Source organism: Cucurbita moschata, unplaced genomic scaffold (assembly GCF_002738365.1).
Source record: "Cucurbita moschata cultivar Rifu unplaced genomic scaffold, Cmos_1.0 Cmo_Scf00009, whole genome shotgun sequence".
NCBI lineage: Eukaryota > Viridiplantae > Streptophyta > Magnoliopsida > Cucurbitales > Cucurbitaceae > Cucurbita > Cucurbita moschata.
The window spans coordinates 5,291,329-5,311,568 of NW_019268525.1; the positions used below are offsets into that span (position 1 = coordinate 5,291,329).

At 33.5% G+C, this 20,240-nt stretch overlaps 4 protein-coding genes and 1 pseudogene across 5 annotated transcripts in view; 1 reads left to right on the top strand and 4 right to left on the bottom strand.

The window, feature by feature from the left end:
* Window positions 1-361: 361 nt before the first annotated feature.
* On the bottom strand, window positions 362-1,112 carry LOC111447418 (MLP-like protein 328). The gene is made up of 2 exons (XM_023086580.1): window positions 865-1,112; window positions 362-771 (listed from the first exon to the last, which is right to left on the bottom strand). The coding sequence occupies exons 1-2, from the start codon at window positions 1,055-1,057 to the stop codon at window positions 509-511; spliced, it is 456 nt and encodes a 151-aa protein (XP_022942348.1). The 5' UTR covers window positions 1,058-1,112; the 3' UTR covers window positions 362-508.
* Window positions 1,113-4,727: 3,615 nt separating this feature from the next.
* On the bottom strand, window positions 4,728-8,030 carry LOC111447984 (annotated as a pseudogene).
* Window positions 8,031-11,047: 3,017 nt separating this feature from the next.
* On the bottom strand, window positions 11,048-11,820 carry LOC111447676 (MLP-like protein 329). The gene is made up of 2 exons (XM_023086958.1): window positions 11,592-11,820; window positions 11,048-11,508 (listed from the first exon to the last, which is right to left on the bottom strand). The coding sequence occupies exons 1-2, from the start codon at window positions 11,782-11,784 to the stop codon at window positions 11,246-11,248; spliced, it is 456 nt and encodes a 151-aa protein (XP_022942726.1). The 5' UTR covers window positions 11,785-11,820; the 3' UTR covers window positions 11,048-11,245.
* A 2,239-nt stretch (window positions 11,821-14,059) lies between these two features.
* On the bottom strand, window positions 14,060-14,855 carry LOC111447696 (MLP-like protein 329). Its single transcript, XM_023086987.1, has 2 exons — window positions 14,627-14,855; window positions 14,060-14,543 (listed from the first exon to the last, which is right to left on the bottom strand). Exons 1-2 carry the CDS (start codon window positions 14,817-14,819, stop codon window positions 14,281-14,283), a joined length of 456 nt encoding a protein of 151 aa, XP_022942755.1. The 5' UTR covers window positions 14,820-14,855; the 3' UTR covers window positions 14,060-14,280.
* Window positions 14,856-16,746: 1,891 nt separating this feature from the next.
* Window positions 16,747-20,240, top strand: part of LOC111447193 (inactive leucine-rich repeat receptor-like serine/threonine-protein kinase At1g60630) — a 5,590-nt gene continuing 2,096 nt past the window's right edge. Inside the window, exons 1-2 of one of the 2 annotated variants that reach the window (XM_023086232.1) lie at window positions 16,747-17,052; window positions 17,177-19,034. In XM_023086232.1, coding sequence (XP_022942000.1) covers window positions 17,711-19,034 — 1,324 coding nt within the window. In that variant the 5' untranslated portion in view covers window positions 16,747-17,052; window positions 17,177-17,710. The remainder of the gene's footprint in view (window positions 17,053-17,176; window positions 19,035-20,240) is intronic. The other variant, XM_023086233.1, reaches the window with a different exon arrangement.

Here is a 20,240-nt window from a genome sequence, read left to right on the forward strand (position 1 = left end):
GGGGGGGGGGGGGGGGTTAGGTGCGAAGGGGAGCTAAAAACCGAGAAGACAAGTGGGCAATTTCTATATTTTTTTTTAGCATCGCAGATCTATTAGACGACATATCTTTAACACACGGGTAAACTAGTTTTCAGTTTTTAGACTTGGTTAACTTACATTGTTTTTTAGTGAATGACTGGTATCTTGAGTGGAGGTTTGACCTCGTCATATACCAGTATAAGACCCGAGGCTTGACATAAGCAAATTTTTCGATTTTTCTTTTAAAAATTACAACCGGAGGAATTTATTGAAGGTATTCCAGATGTGGTAGAAGATAATGATCCATTTTTTTATTCTCTCCGTAATTAACAAAATTGAAGGAGAATAATCACTTAACCATTATTTATTTTTGTAAGCATAGAAAAGCACACAACACAACACAAACAAACATAACCGACAGCTAATTCCAAAAGGAAAACACAATAAGAACACAATATAACCAACCACACATCAAAATACGAGGGAGCTTTTACTTAAGGTGAGACTCGATGTCCCTGGTGAGATTATTCATGAGATCAAGGTACTTATATGGATACGGAGACCCATCATCAAGTTTCTCATATTCCAATGTCAAAACCGCCAAGCAATGCTCAGGTCCCTTCGGCACAACTTGATATATTCCCTTAAAAGTTTTGTAATGCTCAAACACATCTCCTTCTAATCCAATCAAAGTCACCGCCAGCTTCTCGTCATCAAATTCCACTTGTTCTTTGAAAACCTCATCCTTACCATCTTAACCATCAAACATACAAAAACAACGCATTATTCACGTAACCCAAATGAAAACGAAAACAATAAGTTGATATCGCGATCGTTGATACGTACCGATATTGTAGTTCCAGATTTTGATGGAGCCATGGCCATGGGTATCCCAATCACCTTCATGAACTTCAACATTTTTGAAGATGCCAGGACTGATATTGGGAATATGAGAAACTTGATGCTTGAAAACCTTATAGTATTTGTGAGCAGCTGCATTTAATTCCAATTCACTCACGAACTTACCACGAAGAGACATTATTTCAGAAATGGTGTTGGAGATTGGTTTGCAGGTAACACTTCCCAATGGCTTCCCCTTTTTATACACACCCTGTTGGAGTGATGAACTATTTTATTATTTTTGCTGTTTAATTCATCAATTATTGCATTTGGCCTACTCAGATATCATAAATATTTTTTGACGTTGATTATGTGTATCATAATTTGAATGGGTAGCCATCTTCAACTACTACTCACCCATCATTTATTTTCTGTTTGTGTACTAGCGTACGATCTTAGTAGCAGATATTCTTCGGAGTTACACACTGAATCGGTGCTCATCTAGATACTGTTCTCTCTGAATTTTCCTTTCTGGACTTCCCATCAAGATTTTTGGATTTTCTCTTATGTATTTGGTTATCCTCTCCGACCAATGTTAGATATTACATCATGTGATGTCCCACATTGGTTGGGAAGAGAACAAACCACTATTTATAAGGGTGTGGAAACCTTCCCCTAACACACGCGTTTTAAAGCCTTGAGGGAAAGTCCGAAATAAAAAACTCAAAGAGAACAATATCTACTAGCTGTGGATCTGGGTCGTTACAAATGGTATTAGAGCCAGACACCAGACGTTGTGTCAGCCTTCTCACTATTCCTCGAAGGGGGGTAGACACGAGGCGATGTGCCAGCGAGGACGCTGGGCCGCGAAGGGAGGTGGATTGTAATTGTCCCACATTGATTCGTTGGGGAGGAGAACAAACCACCCTTTATAAGCCCAAAGAGGACAATATCTCGCGAAGGGGGTGGATTGTGATGTCTCACATTGATTCGTTGAGGAGGAGAACAAACCACCAGCCCAAAGAGGACAATATCTGCTAGTAGTGGATCTGGGTCGTTACACATTATGTAGACAATATCTGCTAGCGATTCGTTGAGGAGGAGAACAAACCACCAGCCCAAAGAGGACAATATCTGCTAGTAGTGGATCTGGGTCGTTACACATTATGTAGACAATATCTGCTAGCGGTGGATCTTAACTGTTACACATTATGTAGAAAAGCTTATTATAGTGGTTCGTAAAGAAGAACATCAAATAATATTCTCGTCTATTAAAAAAATGAACTGTATATATTTTTTTAGTACGAAGAAAGCTATCGCTAGTTGATATTGTTCGTTTTGATCTGTTACGTATCACCGTCAGTATAATGGTTTTAGGACTCGAAGAGTCTATTAAAGAGAGGTTTACACACACTTATAAGAAAGGTTTCGTTATCCTCTCCAACCAATATGGGATCTCACATGGATCTTTCGCTCGATAAATTTTCTATAGTCAACTTCAAGATTTTAAGCTCAAAATTTTATTAGTACGGTGACGGAGATTCAAAGTCATGTTTACGCTCCAAACGGATCTTAATTTTAATTATTTTGGAACTTGTGCAACAAAATGAAAAGTTTTTAGAAGCACATGTTGTTGGGTGTGGGACAATTAGGGCATAGAGACATCATAGCTCTAAAACTATAATTTGGACATTTTATTTAACAATATTTGAAATTAATAAACAATTGTTTGAATTTCTGAGACAATAATTTAATTATTTTATAATTCACTTTCCTTATTGCAATTGGCAACAATTAATTAATTCCACTCAATATCTGGAATATTTATTGCATTCACGTTACAAAAATATTTTTTTTAGATGGTTGACATATAATTGTTATCAGAAATTAAAAATATTAGAAAATGAAAATACAAAAAATTGGTAAATCTATTACGTTGCATGTGATGGATATCTGATATATATTTTTTAAAATAATTAAAAAAAGAACGACTCGGACACTCAATCCAAAAATAAAGAGTTGATTAGGTTTGATGGTAAACTTTATTTGGGTTGTTCGAGTCACTAACGTTTATACAGTGTCATACTTAATAATTTAAATATGTTTGATACAAATGAGATTCTCGCCGTGAATGTTATAATCATACTTCGACATTTTCTCTCAATCGTGGGGCTAACACTAATGCACGAAAACGATAAATAAAGATTATGGATAGAAACGACAAATAAAGATTATGAGTGAGTATTATTATTATTATTTTTATTTTTTTTTTGAAAAACTTTTTACCTAGAAAAAAAAAATAATACTTTTGATCACACGTTTTTTTAGCCATATTTTAGAAATGGCTTTTTCAATAATATATTTTTAAGAAAATATATTTTTCCACCCACTCTGGCTTTTTGGTTAGAAAAAAAAAACGATAAAAGTAATAATTAAATATGGGAATTGTATATTCTATTATATAATAATGTTTTTAAGGGTAAATAGTGATGATAGGATGGAAAAAAATTATTAGTAAGCTCGTTACATAGTATGTTTAAACTGTTATATAAGTTCAAAAATATATACGTTTTTAATATCTTTATTGTTGTAGTTTTTTTTTTTTTTTCATATGATTAAAATTAATTATTTCTATCAGAGAGCTTCGAATAATTTTTCATGATAAATCATTGTTAATTTTGAAAAGATAAGGTTGAATCATATATGTTAGAGTGTTAGGTCAAAATCTATTTTAAATTATTGAAAAAATTAATATTATATGTCGGGTTCATATCTAACCTCTCCTTTATTTCACATCCACTTTTGAAAAGTTATTACAATTGTAAAAATGACGTCTATTGCATTTAATGAATTACAATTTTTTTTTTTTGTTAAATTTTATAATTTTTATTAAGTTAATGTTGTTATAAATCAAATTCGTCTATTGATAAGATTTTATTTTATTAAAATTAATGAATTTATGAAGACTTTTATAGAGTTTTTATGGTATTTTTTCTATTAAAATTATGGGAGAAAGAGCGGAAATTAAATCGAAAGTAAAAATTGTAACATATTTAAGTTTAAGAACGTACTCGAGTCCAAATTAATATTGTATTATAATTTTACGATAAAAATTACTTTTTTTTAATAATTATTTTTGGCTTTCAAACTTTTCAGATATCTAGATAAATACATAAATATAAAAGATGTTGAAGCAATCAAAAGATTATCTTCTTAGCTGGGCCACATAAATTATTAAGAAAGAAAGTCAATCTGATGCCATTTTGGGTTAGAAGGATAATTAATAAAAGAAAGAAATAGATCAATATTATTAAAAATAAAATAAATTAATTAATTAATTAATCTAGTGTGTTGTAGAAGACTCCATCATCCCACTATTTTTATTTTTTATTTTTAAATCCCTATGGGCATAACATTGTTTACAATTTAATTGCTCAAAAATCCAAGTTCCAAAATCTTACGAAGATTATGAAAATTGTTTTATAGTATTTTAAATATAACAAATAATATATCTAATAGATATAGTTGACTCTTCGAACCAATATTATAGGTCGGAAGTAATCAACTTAAACATAACTTAACTAATTAATGCATACATCTTCCACTAACGAATCTCTCGCCCGACTACTACTTGTTTAACTTGGTGATAGACCACACAATATTGCATAAAATTTAAGAAAGAGTGAACTTTCATGCCATCTATGAACCAAACCAAATTAAAAAAATAAAATAAAAATAAAATAGTTTTCAAAAACTTAATATTTATTTTTATAACATGACTATAAATATATTGAGAAAAGTGAAGTATAAAAAGGAAATTATCCATTATCAGCAGCCAAATATTACATTATTCGAGACATTAGGAACTTGGACAAAGCTACCAAAGCTTTGTTAGTAACTTCATTTCTTCAATTAATATATATATATATATATATTTATATATATATACACATGTTAATAGGTAAGCTCTAATGATTATGTATTCGTACGTACATAAATTACATGTTATATTAGAAGTTTGGTCCTTGAACCTTCGAAATTATGTCTAATAGATCGCATGGTATATATTAGAAGTTTGGTCCTAAATAATATACCTTACTTTTTCAAGTGATGTGTAACATTTTTACCCCTGGTTAGAACTATTGGAGAGGTCGACAAACTGCGTTTATCAGCAGAACCCAAAACGTCATGGACTTCCTTGCTTCTGTCATCTTTGCAAGATTTGGTTGCAGATGATGATAGTATCTGCACTGTTAAGCTTCCACCTACATATCAAAATCACCAGGACACTGAAAAAAGTCGTACAAAGTAGAGGGGAGTATGAACACCATATCTTACAGAATAAGATGCAAAGAAATACAGAAATATTTGTCCAGAAGAATTGTAGATATGATGTTTTTGATGCAATCAGCTATTCATTTTGTTCATAATCTGATACACCTTGTTGATCCTCAGCATAGGGGTAACAATATTGTTCATAATCTAATAATTTTTTACCTTTCAAATAAAAATATTATTGACATCACTAAGGAATAATGTTTACCACTCATAATAAACCACAAGAAAAGCCGAAAAGTTTACTTATGTTGAAAATTTTACTTGAAAGATAAGATAGCATAGCTCCTATCACAAATTTTTAAATTTTGTAAGGAAGTTTACCTAGCACCAGAGCAGCACCAATCAGCCACTCAATCCCCACCTTTCACCAAGAAGGAACCAGGCAAAACTTCCACCCCAGACTGGCTCCAAACTGTAAATAACCGCAGTCTCTGTGGCTGATACATCGCACATGGCACCCATCTGAAGAATTGTATATTGATTTGCTAAGAAAATATTGTTTGCTGCACTTCAAGTGCATACCCATGTGCACAGATGTATCACATACATGCATACATATACACATACATAAAAGTCCAATATTTGTATAATTTAGACGGGATCTATAACCGTCCAAGCCCATCGCTAGTAGATATTGTTCTTTTTAGGCTTTCCGTTAAGGAATGCTCCATTTCTACACCCTCATAAGGAATGCTTTGTTTCCCTCTCCAATCGATGTAAGATCTCACAATCTACCCCTTGAGGGTCAACATCTTCGCTAGCATACGGCTCAGTGCCTGGCTCTGATACCAGTTGTAACTGCCCAAGCCCTAATCGCTAGCAAATATTTGGGCTTTTCTTTTCAGGCTTCCCCTTAAGGTTTTAAAACGGGTTTACTAGGAAGAGGTTTCCACACCCTTATAAGGAATGCTTCGTTCCCCTCTCCAATCGATGTGAGATCCCACGTGATCAAATAAAATCGAATAGCATCTCAAAGGAAAAGCAAGGCTGAAATTAAAATTTTATATATAGACGAAATAAGAAGGCATACCTCTAGCCACAGGCAAAAACCAGTAGACAATAAGCCTGTGTACAGAGCAGGTACCCAAGGAAACATGAACACCCAATCTGAATACGTTTTCCAATTCCACGACTCACTAATTGTTTCCGTTCCATCAATCCATCTCCAAATAAAGTACCACAGCATCGATAGAATAGAAACAACCCAAACCTGAAAAAGTAATTAAAATCATTCAAACTATACAGCAAAACTAACACCATCGCCACCCCCCCAATATGAGAAAATATTAACTTCATATGCAAGGAGTGGTACTAATTTATCCTTTTTTGTACGCCTTGAAATATGCTCTGTTCTAAGCATATGCACACCAAAAAATATTGCACTCAAGAAGTTCAAAAGATCTCCCACCTGAAATAAATCATAAGAACTAGTTGAATGTGGTGTTTATACATACATCAAAATCTCAAATTGAAAGCATTCAGAAATTTAAAAAACTGCTGATTAGATTACATTCTGCCAATAATCACAATAATTTTGAGAATAAACATACACATGGAGGGGATCCACTAGATTCAAGCATTGCAACCCCAATGACTGACATGAGAACTCCAAACCAGGTACGAGCAGGAACTACAGCACCTAAAACTCCATCAAGTATTGGAACTACAAGTACCTGATTATTGATACACAAGAACATTAACACACAATATTATAGCAAGAACATTAACACAACATATAATTCAGAATATTACCGTGAGCATTGATATAAAGGATGCTCGCCCGGCATCAGATGTAAGCAGTCCAAATGCCTGCATCAGGTACCCCAGACTAACCCAGAAACCTAACTCTATTCCAGCATTACGAGTCTCAACATCATCCCATTTATACAATACAAGTGGAACGAATGGAATAGCAGTTATGGCAAACCGCACAGCATTGAAGGTTGCTGGATCCACTAATTCTTCAACCTCTTTCACAACTGGAATACTGCTAGCTACAGCAGCAATGATTTGAAGATATGGAACAGTATTTTAGTTGAAGATCTTAATGAAATTCCTATTATATGAAAAGGAAAAAAACTTCAAGACTTTTGTAGCTAGCACTTTTAATAGTAGAAAAAATTTGTATATTATGGCAAAGTTTCTGCTGAACCACATGTGATTGAGTACGAATTCCGCTTCAGCATACGTAAATCTTACATATCTACTCCACATTCTTACGATTAATCCAGAATATCAACAATTGATCTAATAGAAAAGGGGCGGTGTTAAGGAGAAGCTCACCATAAACAATCGTGACGATGTTGAGCAAAATGATACTCCTAACTTTCTTCGAGGCAAAAAAGATTCTTCGCCAAAGAGAACGTTTATCAAATAAGGACGCCAGAGAGAGAATCACACTGTTACGCCGTCGAATCGAAGTAGAAGAGATCCGAACAAGCTCATGCCCTTGGCAATCTCCGAGAACGACGGATTTCGAAATCCGAGCATCAGAATTTGTAGATTTCGACCGCGGCAAATTGGAGTTATGAGCACAAACAGCGCAACGACGAGTTAAAGAATCATTCACGCGAGATCGTTTGCAGAAATAGAAGATGAAATTCGATGAGGAGGTTAGGGAAATGGAAGATTTTAGCTTGATTGGAGCAGTTTGAAGAGATGAACTCCATTGATGTGAAGCTCCCATAGCTCAGTCCGATCGGAACAGCATATTATTCCAGTTCCTGTGTACCAAATTTGTTGGATTTCACTCGTTACGGAAATAATGGCCATGTTCTTACAGCTGAGCTTCAATTGCCTGCGACAGATCCGTCTCTTCTCGAGAAGCCAATTGTTTAACGGCACGTTCACAAAATTGCATCCATTATGCTACAAAGGAATTTTGGATGATACAAAATTTTCTAATTTCTTTTCTTTTCTCGGATAAAAAATGTAAAGCAATATATATATATATATATATATATATATATATATATTTTTTTTTTTTTCTAAACTAATAAAAATAACCTAAAATTTGTCTAAAAAATATATGATTTTAAGATAAATATATATATATATATATATATATATATAAAATACCTTAAATTTTAAAAAATTTCATTATTAAGCTTTAATTAAAAAAAAATAAAAAAAATCCTACCCTCAAAACCATTTTAGTTTATTTAAAAAATATGTTTGAAGTTTCCTTCAATTTTAAAAAGTTGATTTAATATGCTTCAACTATTTTAATATGTTCAAGAATACTCTTAAGACTATATTTAAAAATAATAATAACATTAACATATTTTAACTTTATATATAAAAAAAAAATTTAAATCTTACGATAAAAAAACTATCGTTGGTACCTCATAGATTATCTCTAAACTCCTTAATGTTATTTTTGAAAATTCATGAGTATTCTTCGAGAGTAATACTAACTTTATGGGTATTTTTTAATTTTTTAAAAATAAATTAAAAGTGTTTTTAAAACATTTTTAAAATTTAAAAGGGTATGTTAAATATTTTTTAAACAAAGTTTTAATGTTCCATCCAATTATATCAATCAATTAAATTTAAAAATATTTTTTAGATTTTATAAAAGTTTAAGGGGTCATTCGAAATTAATGGTATTTAAAAAGATTATCATGTATTATTAGTTAATTTGTTCGAGGATTATATTCTTAAATAAATTTAAAATCTAAAAAATTAATGAATGAGAGTTAAAATTTAATCGGTTAAAATTCTTTTAATAATTTAATTTAATAAAAAATTAACTAAATAGCAACCATTAGTTATTAAAATTTAGTAGTATAATAAAATTGTCTAAAGTATTTGCTAAAACAGAATAAAAATATGGTTTATTTATATAAAATTCTAATAAACGTGACGTTAATTATAATTAATTATCCTCGTATTATAAATAAAATGATATGGAGTCCCTGACCATATGCATGACATAATCTTTTTATGCATAAATATTAATTTAAAATAATTTTATAAAATAATGTCATAGACTCATAGTTTCCGAAAATGAATTAAAACAACACGAAAAGAAATATTTAAAGTAAGTTATAATAAAATGAATGAAAAAATATTTAAAGAAAAATGTCTATGAAATTATTATTTTTGGTTAAGTTATATAAAATAAACAAAATAAGCTTATATCACAAAACCATATTTAAATTGGTCATTAGTTTGAGGAGTTGTGGATTTGGTCTATTAATCGTTGAAAGTTTTTTTTTTTTTTTTTTTTTTAATAATAATTTATATATATTATATAATGAATAGATATAAATACAACTTATTTTATTTGTAATTTTCTAGAAAATAATATTTATTTTGTCGTTTCCAATTATTGTAATCTTCGTGGGGTACCGACTCTAAAAGTCTTATGTCCCGGAAAAACTTCGACCAAATCTTGTTGTTATATTCTTAGGTTAACTACTATATATTTACTTAATATTATACAAAGAAATTTACTCAAAAGTTTTATGAAATATTTTTTTTGCTAAATTTTGCATTTTATTTAAAAAAATATTATTAAAATTTTTAAGGGTTTTAAAAATAAATATTCACCCGTTTCATTAATACTTTTAATATTTTTTAAAATTTTCAAAAATGACTTTAAAATTTTTAAAAAAAATTCTTACGATTTTTTAAAAATAATCATGAACTTTTGAAAGTGTGTGGAAATAATAATTTTTTGAATTGTTTTTTTTTTTTTATAAAAGTATGGGGTGTTAATGTTATTTTTTAAATTTTATAGATTTTTTTAAAATGTATTATCAACGGGTATTTTTGAAATTTTTTTTAAGTAATTTTTAAAATTTTTAAAATTACTTTTTAAGATAAATTATAAAGCTATTGGTATTTGTATTAATTTAGCTTATATTCTCAAAGATTATATCAAAAAAAAAAATCAAATAAAGTATAATAAATTCTTATCGTTGATCATAAAATACGTAATATAATAACCATCAAGAGATAATACCAAATCAAAAAGATATTGTCTATGATCAGGAACAAAGCATTAAATTATCATTTAATTCTTGGATGAAATTAAAATTGTTTTTAAATAATTAATCATGTGGGTACCTTTTAATATCAAGCTGTAATTTCAAATCAATAATTCAAATTTTTATATTTCACATTTATTTTATTAAAACAATTAAAACAAAATTATTATAAAGTCTCAGTCTGATTCAAATAGAATCTAATTATGTTAATGCGACTCTAAAATATCAGCAAAACAACAGTTAGATGCAAGCAACTCAATCATGTCAAGTTGAAGTTCGTCGGTTGGATTGTTCAAGCTAAAGTATACATTAGATGATAGATGATGTGGTGGAGATCGAATATGTTGATATTCTATAATATGATGAATGAAGGCACGTGTCAGATGAGTGATGGACAAATAGCATATGGTAAAATTATTATCTACCCACTCTCCATTGTACTAAGTGTATTGTAACAGTTCAAGCCCACTACTAGTAAATATTATTTGTTTTGTTTCGTTACATATTGTCATCAATCTCACGGTTTTAAAATGTATCTACTAGGGAGAGATTTCCACACCCTGATACGAATGTTTCATTCTCCTCTACAACCGTGTGGGATCTCACATGTATATTCAAAGCCGACAAAGTAGTACTTAGAGTATTCCATGGTTGTTTTTTAAGTGTGTTCATGTTAACCCCGATTGAGTCAGGATATTGTTCAATTTATAGCTATGATAATTGTGTTTGTTGTCGAACTTCGACTTTGACCATAGATCATTTGCGTTGGTTTGAGTATAACCGAGTAGATAAAGCACCACTTATCATAATAAAAGTTGATAATTTGATCTTCCATGATGTCCACGATTGATGTATTCAAAATACCCAAATAAAACATATTATTACTTAATCACCACTCATTTTACATAGCGACATATAGAACATAAAGCTTATTGAATAGAAGAGTAAAGCAACAAAGATACATAATCAAACCCACAAACATAACAACTTGAAAATAGCATACAACTTCGAAACAACATATATTTATGAAGCTCGAACGGACACACCAAAGCTTCTTATTTGAGGTGAGATTCAATATCCTTAGTGATGTTATTCATGAGATCAATATACTGATAAGGATAAGGGGAGCCATCATCAAGTTTCTCATACTCAATTGTCAGAACTGCCAAACAATGGCTAGGACCCTTTGGCACAACCTGATAAACCGGCTTGAAGGTTTTATAATGATCGAACACATCTCCTTCCAATCCAACCAGAACTACCGTAAATTTTTCGTCGTGAAATTCCACTCGCTCTTTGAAAACCTCAGACTTCCCGTCTTACAAATCATACACAAAGAACAAACAAGAAATAGGGTTATTCAAGAAAATAAAACAAAGTGATGGAGAGATATATGCATACCAACTGTGTAATGCCAGGTCTTGATAGAGCCATGGTCATGGCTATCCCAATCTCCTTCATGAATTTCAACGTGCTGAATGAATTTTGGGGTGATATTAGGAACATGAAAGCATTGATCCTTGAAGACTTTGTAATACTTCTCAGCAGGTGCGTTTATCTCTAGCTCGCTCACCAGTTTTCCGACCAGAGACATGGCTTCGATTCTTCCTCTTGATTGCTTCACAGATGCACACAATAATGCTTAATTCCTTGTCCTATTTATACAAATCTCTAGTGATAATTTATCATATATTATATTTATTATTTTGTATTATTTGTATGATCGTAAAAGGCACTATAGGTTAGGAATCACGACTCTCCATAATAGTATGATATTGTCCATTTTGAGCATACGCTCTCATGGCTTTGCTTTGGGTTTCTCCAAAAGGCCTCGTACCAATGGAAATAGTATTCCTCGTGATCTTTCATTAAATTAATCAATGTGTGACTCACCAATTTTCAATACTATATGTGTAGCCAATTATATATATATATTACTTTTATTTTTATTTTTTAATAAAAAAAATATTGTTTACTTTTATAAAAAATATATATATTGTGGGCTCCCTAAATCTTTGAAATTTTGTACCTCAACCGCTCCCAAATTTTTTAAATTTGTTTATAGGAAGGAGAAGACATGTTTCACGACATGAACCTTTCGTTTATGTGGTAGTAGAAGCATTAGGATCGGTTTATATTTTATTTAGAATTAAATATAATTATAAATTATGCAAACTTACATCGTAGAAATATGAAGAACGTTGTAATATCCAAGTTTCCACATGAACAAATTTCTCGACTTTTAATTTTTAGGAATCAAGAAGATTTAAAAGAAAATAGTGAAAAAAAAATATATATCATGGTCAACATAAAAGACTATTAGTCGTCACTCGTTAGAAGATCAATGAAGAAGTAAAAAAGAAAAAAAAGAGAGAAATATGGTTTGTAGAAAAGATAACCTGTCATACCAGTTGTCCGAACATTTAGAGGCATGTTTAGGCCAAGGCTAATTCATGAAAGTTGCTCACGATCTCGAAGATAATAGGTATGGAGGTTTGAATCGCGCAAATCGGCCAAGAAACAGAGGATCTATATGTAAGAATTTTAGGATTTTGACTTCGATTTTTCTTTCGATCTGAGAAGAAACAGAGGATCTATATGTAAGAATTTTAGGATTTTGACTTCGATTTTTCTTTCGATCTGAGAATTTCCTTAAGTGTTAGGTTTTGAACAATATTCGTGAAGGAAAGAGCAAAATTGACTGGAAGTCAAAAGTTTCGATGAACATGAAATTAATTTCATTGGATTAAAACTCTACCTGTTGAAAAGATACAAAAATTATAAGAACAGAAAAGTGGAATCATTTCTGAAATTTCATAAATTCATGAAAATTATATGCATGAACGCCCAAGGGGCAGCTCGAAGGCATGCACCCAGAGGGATGAAGGAGACATGTCACGCCACTAGATAGATTGGAAGAAAAACAAGAAAACACGTTGAGGCTGGGATTCGAAGGCCCGCTTTGAAAATAGCGTGAAATGTGTTGATCATATGTCTATCGAAGGAAAATCTTCAAAAAAAAAACATTGTCGCTAGGCTCGAAATTAACAGCCGGGGGTGGACACTCTAGTGGCACCATTCATTCTTAGGGGTCGAGAGCTATCTTAGTCTTTCTTGGTGTTGTGAAGGTTTATTGGATTCCTAAAAACGTCAACATTCTACTTGTAGGCTCTCATTACATTCAATTTTTTGTAAATTACCAAGGATTTTTGTGCTCTAGGAAGAATGGGCCCAAGTTCTATAGCAATTTGAGCTTCTAAAAAGGCATTGAAATTTCGAGTGGTTCTATTACTTGTCACAAACCCAATTGTAGTCTAGAAGTTATTCATCGGGTTCGAGCATTGTACTGGACAATGTATCTTATCTCTAAGTAAATTAATTCTTTTGTTTTCATACTTCGTAAGCTTGTATTGTCATAACAATGAATAATTGATATTCTAGGTTGAGGCCTTACCTCATCATATCTGTTTGGACAGTATAACATCACCTGATCTGAACATCTATGTAAGGTTAGTTGACCACCCTTAACACAGAACTAAGTCATACTAAATTTGGCGGAGCGACCTTGTGTGTTGACCACTATTAGAGTTGAGGGAGTGGCTTCGAGCCACATGCGAGCCAGAACTTAGAGCCCATCCGGATCACAGTATTTAAAATATTTTGTGGTCGATTCCAATATTTGTCTAACTACTTTGTACCTAAGTATATTCATGTTGACCCCAAACTCAATTAGGATATTGTTCTATGTCAAGTGGCGACTTTGACCATAGATCATTTGCGTTGGTTTGAGTATAACCGAGTAGATAAAGCACCACTTATCATAATAAAAGTTGATAATTTGATCTTCCACGATGTCCACGATTGATGTATTCAAAATACCCAAATAAAACATATTATTACTTAATCACCATTCATTTTACATAACGACAAACTTTAATTTATTTACTTTTCAGTAGAACATAAAGCTTATCGAAATAGAAGAGTAAAGCAACAAACATACATAATCAAACCCACGAAGATAACTTGAAAATAGCATACAACTTCGAAACAACATATAGCTATGAAGCTCGAACCGACACACCAAAGCTTCTTATTTGAGGTGAGATTCAATATCCTTAGTGATACCATTCATGAGATCAATATACTTAAAAGGATAAGGAGAACCATCATCAAGTTTCTCATACTCAATCGTCAGAATTGCCAAACAATGGCTAGGACCCTTTGGCACAACCTGATAAGCCGGCTTGAAGGTTTTATAATGATTGAACACATCTCCTTCCAATCCAACCAGAACTACCGTAAATTTCTCGTCGTGAAATTCCACTCGCTCTTTGAAAACCTCAGACTTCCCATCTTACAAATCAAACACAAAGAACAAACAAGAAATAGGGTTATTCAAGAAAATAAAGCAAAGTGATGGAGAGATATATGCATACCAACTGTGTAATGCCAGGTCTTGATAGAGCCATGGTCATGGCTATCCCAATCTCCATCATGAATTTCAACGTGCTGAATGATTTTTGGGGTGATATTAGGAACATGAAAGCATTGATCCTTGAAGACTTTGTAATACTTCTCAGCAGGTGCGTTTATCTCTAGCTCGCTCACCAGTTTCCCGACCAGAGACATGGCTTCGGTTCTTCCTCTTGATTGCTTCACAGATGTGCATACAATAATGCTTAATTCCTTGTCCTATTTATACAAATCTCTAGTCATACTTTTATCATATATAATATTATTTGTATGGTCGAAGAGGGCACTATAGCTTAAAGATTCACGACTCTCCATAATGGATATTATCCACTTTGAGAATAAGCTTTCGTGGCTTTGTTTTGGGCTTTTCCAAAAAAATTTATACCAATGGAGATAATATTCCTTACTTATAAATCTACGATATTCCATTAAATTAACGAATGTGAGAGTCACTCTCAATAATCCTCATCACTATATGACCAATTACATATATATATTTTGTGGGCTCCCTAAATCTTTAAAAATTTGTACCTCAACTATTCCCAAAAATTTTAAATTTATTTATAGGAAGGAGAAGACATGTTTCACGACATCCACTCTTCATTCATGTGACAGTAGAAATATAGAGAATGTTGTAACATCCGAACAAATTTCTCGACATGAACAAATAATGCAGGACGTCCACACATACCAAAAGTGTGATATCCAGCGTGGGAGTCTCCTACTCTTACGTGAAGACACGTGGAGGGGATGCTCTAGTGGCATTGTCACACTACTGGGAGCCTAGGGACCTAATCTTGGGTGCCGTGAAGGTTTACTGGGTTCCTACGATGTCCAAACATGGACTCTCAACAAACTGGGCCTTACAATGGGTTCAAGCTCTTTTGGGCTTTCTTAGTATGGGAATCATCGGCTACAAACTGGGCCTATAATGGGCCTTATATTACCGACTAAAATTAAATTGAAAATAAATTTGAGATATTTTTTTATTTTATATCTAAATGTAAAATATAAACTAAGTTAATAAATCTTTATTTTTGTTTAATAATATTAACCTAGTATAAAATAAATTATTGAATATTAAAATATGTGACATAGAAAATATGAAATTTATTATATAGTTTTAAAAGTGGAAGGGTATAGTTATAGGCATATGAGGGAGTAATGTAGAATCCCCATCAGCCCACCCATAAAGCCATAAATATAATTTGAACTACAAAGTACACTGATGATTGTCACTAGATTTTTGGCATTTTAAGTACTACAACCATATGTTATTAAATTATACCATTTAATTTCATTATCTTGTGACTTATTTTGGGCAACCCCACATTGATTTCATCTAAGATCTTCTCCTCATATCAAAAATATTATCTAATCATTCAACATCATGGTTTGCCAAAATATGAACATCATTGTATTTAAACCAAAAAAAAAAAAAAAATGTTAATTTTCTAATGGAAATTCCAATCATAGGTCATTATTATAATAATTTTATAATTAAAAGGGTTCGATTTATTTTAGTTTAAAGCGTGAATTGAAAAATATGAGAATACAAACGTGTATTCATATATAGATTCAGAAGTTCTTTAAAATTTTATAAATAGTTATAATTTCAAGATGGAAAATTAAGAAAAAAATAAGATATATTTAGTAAGAAATCTAATAAATAAGCTATACAGAATGAAAATAAATTGTATTTCATGTTGTCACAGAAATTTAAATACAAAATAATTTATTTTTCTTTGTTTATTTAGTAAATAAATACATATTTGTGTATTATAAATTTTAATAGAATTTATCCACTGAAAATATAAAAAAAAATATGTGTTAAATGCATATTATCTAAATTAAATAAAAAAAATTCAAAAAATATAAAACAAAAGCTAAAAAATATTTTGAGGAGGTTCTCATAACTGCTTCGTCCTCCTCCGCCTAGTGAACATGAAAATAATTATTACGTCAGAAAATTAATAAATGAGAACACGTGTCAGGTTGTTGAGCGTTCCCTTTCCCTCTCCATCCTATCTCGTCTACTTATTTAATTTCTTTTTCTTTTCCATTAAATTCCTTCACCATTTTTTCTCTCTCTCTCTCTCTCTCTCTCCCTCTCTCGCGCGCGCACTCTCCATTTCTCTCTCTCTCTCTCTCTTGAATTATTACTACTGTCACGCAGCCAGTACGCATCCATGGCAATGGCCCCGTTTCTTCAATCTGTAATTATAAGTGCTGTAATTCCTGTTCCTTTCCCTCCTCTCCCAATCTCATTCCTCAACCGAATCACCAGTGTCTGATCCACCTACAAGCTTTGGGGAAATGGCAAAGCGGGATTGTTGATTGGCGGAAGAGTTCATCGGTATTGCAGTGCGGAACTCGTCGGGTTGAGTAGGTGAGTGTGAGAAATTTGGATTTGTTGTTGTTGTTGTTGAAGTTGAGAAAATCGGTGTGTGTTTTTTGTTTAGTGGTTCGAGGGTTTTGACTGCGTAAGGTTTTTTGTTTTCGTGTTTTGGAAGTTTTGTTTTAGGGGGGATTTAATAATGCCTGCAGGTTTTGAATAAAGAATTGGATGCGAATCATGGGGAGGAGAGAAGAATCGTTTAATTTCTTGTCTGTGAGTTCACGTGAAGGTTTTGTCACGATGTCCGGGAGTTCTTACAAGTGAACGAGTGTCTCTAGTCGGTGTTTTCCCGAGGGTATCGCCATTGGAGGGCATCTTGTTCTTAACTCCATGTCTACAGAAGGTAAGACTGTTTGCAATGCCAATGCGAATGAGCTGCAAGAGGTAGAGGACTGTGTTGTCTTTCCTTGTTTTGGTCAAAGATTTTTATGGCTCTGAAAAGGACTCCAACTGGCGCCATTTTGAAGCCACAGTGTTGAGAAGAAAGGTTTCTGAGAGTTCAGGTTCCTACGGCGAGTAGATGAAAGAAAGGGGAATATTGCTTGCTCGAGAGATTTTTAGTCCATTTTTCCATCGCTGATTAGCTTTTGATTAGATTCTGGGCTTTTCTTGGTGATGCGAGAGGATCTGTTTCAAGGTGATCTCTGCGATGAAACTGATGGTAATGAGGTACTCTCCATTCTTCTTCGTCTTGTTGTTCTGTGTACTGCCTCTGGTTCGGGCTGGAGATGAAGAAGCTCTGTTAGCACTGAAAGAATCTCTCGACCCTGGGAACTCGCTTCCATGGCGAGGAAGCTCTGTCTGCCACTGGCAAGGCGTGAAAGAGTGCAAGAATGGGCGGGTAACTAAGCTTGTTTTAGAGCATCTAAATCTCTCTGGCGTTCTTAACCACAAGATTTTGAATCGTTTAGATCAGCTTCGTGTTCTCAGTTTCAAAGGAAATTCACTCTCTGGCCGAATCCCTGATCTCTCAGGTCTTGTTAATCTCAAATCCCTCTATCTTAACGACAACAACTTTTCCGGCGAGTTCCCGAGCTCCATCTCCGATCTCCATCGCTTGAAGGTCATTGTTCTTTCCGGTAATCAAATATCTGGCCCCATTCCAGACTCGCTGCTCAAACTCCGGCGTCTCTATGTCCTACACCTGCAGGACAACCAACTCACCGGCTCCATCCCACCTTTCAACCAAACCAGTCTCCGATTCTTCAATGTCTCTAACAATCACCTCTCCGGCGACATCCCAGAAACCCCCGCCTTGCTCCGCTTCAATGTCTCGTCATTTTCCGGCAACCTGGAACTTTGCGGAAAACAAGTTCAAAACCCCTGTGGAAATATTGCCATTGCGCCATCATTAAGTCCCTCTTATTCACAAATCCTGAGCTCAAGCTCGTCTTCAAGACACAAAAAAATGGTCAGGATAATAGCAGGAAGCGTTGGTGGGTTTGTCGGGCTGCTATTAATCGTTCTTTTATTGTGTATGATTTGCAAATGTAGGGAAAGAGAGAGCCTAGCGGAAGTTAGAAACAAAGGAATCGGCGACGAGGGGATGGGGATGGGGATGGAGGAAACATCTGGAACTGCCGGCGGGAGCAGAGAAGTTAATAACGGGGGAAAGCAAGGGGGATTTTCATGGGAAAGTGAAGGACTAGGGAGTCTAGTGTTCTGCGGAGCAGGGGATCAGAAAATGACTTATAGCTTGGAAGATCTGTTGAAAGCTTCGGCGGAGACTTTGGGCAGAGGGACCATCGGAAGCACATACAAGGCAGTGATGGAATCTGGGTATATTGTGACGGTGAAGCGGCTGAAGGATGCAAGGTACCCACGAGCAGAGGAATTCGGACGGCAGATGGAAGTTCTTGGGCGGCTCAGACACCCCAACTTGGTCCCTCTCAGGGCCTACTTCCAGGCTAAGGAGGAACGCCTTCTCGTATACGATTATTTCCCCAATGGCAGTCTCTTCTCTCTCATCCACGGTAAGTGTCGGTCACCCTTTGCACTTTTTAATCATTTATTTGTTGAAATTTTGCTGAATATTTTCTGCCACACGAGTTGGGTTCTTAATACTGGAAAGTATATCACCGCTAGTAAAGTGTAAAGTTAGCATTCAATGATGTCTAGTTGAGAAATATGAATGCAAAGTGACAAAAAGAAAATGGTCTTCCGTACCCAACTTGATTTGATATTGTTATAAAGAATTGGTGTTTGAAAGTAGGCCGAGTTAGAGGGTAGATAGCCAGGAGAGGATACCCTGGGAATTCATAAAAAAAGCGTGGGGGACACACACTGGTAAAAGCTAACCTCGTGTCTTGCGGTAGACTTGGGCAAAAGCTAAAAGTTGAGCTTTAGATACACAGATCACATGGCTTTCCCCTTACTTCCCGTTCCTTCTCACCTCTTTTTGCCAGATTTGACCCTTCCTCCTCCATGTCGTTTTTATCTTATGGGGCCCTCGTTTTGTTGACATGCTTTGTTCTTCATTCGCCCCTTTCATGTTCTTTGTCTAGGAACACATTGCTGGATAGATGTTAAAGGATAATGAAAAGAAAGGATTAGATATGGGTGAAAGGTCCTAATCGTTGTGCTTTTGAGAATGATCGTGAAGATGATTGTCCATTTATTGTTGTATCATTGTCTTGTTATGGGCCCGTGTACTGTCTTCTGCATACCACACAATATGGTGTTCCCATTACCCAGATCTGTCATATTTTGGAAGGATTAAATAGTTGTTGAGCCATTTGGGGAAAAGGGTACTTACCTTTCAAACCTCAGCCGCGCTTGCTGGCGGTTTCTGTAACTCCCCCATTAATCTCCGATTGATTTAGAGTTATGTGCTTAAAATATGCCATTGTTTTCATGCCAGTAGTACTTTTCTAGCTCTTATTTTATTCCCTTGATTTTCTCTCTCTTGTCCTTTTTCACATGGCACTTTTCATCATAAATCTGAGCATGCCGATATTGCTGACCACTAGATTTGTTTGAATATTTAGGCTAGTTGACCTCAAGATTCTCCATTTTATTGTATTATTATTATTATTTTGCATCTTTTATCTATGCAAGCGTAAAATGTAAACCATTAATATGTCCAAATATTTATAGTCAAAATGGGTCCCTTAGTGTTTTTTTTTTTTTTTTTTTTTTTTTTTTTTTTTTTTTTTTTTTTTTTTTTTTTTTTTTTTTTT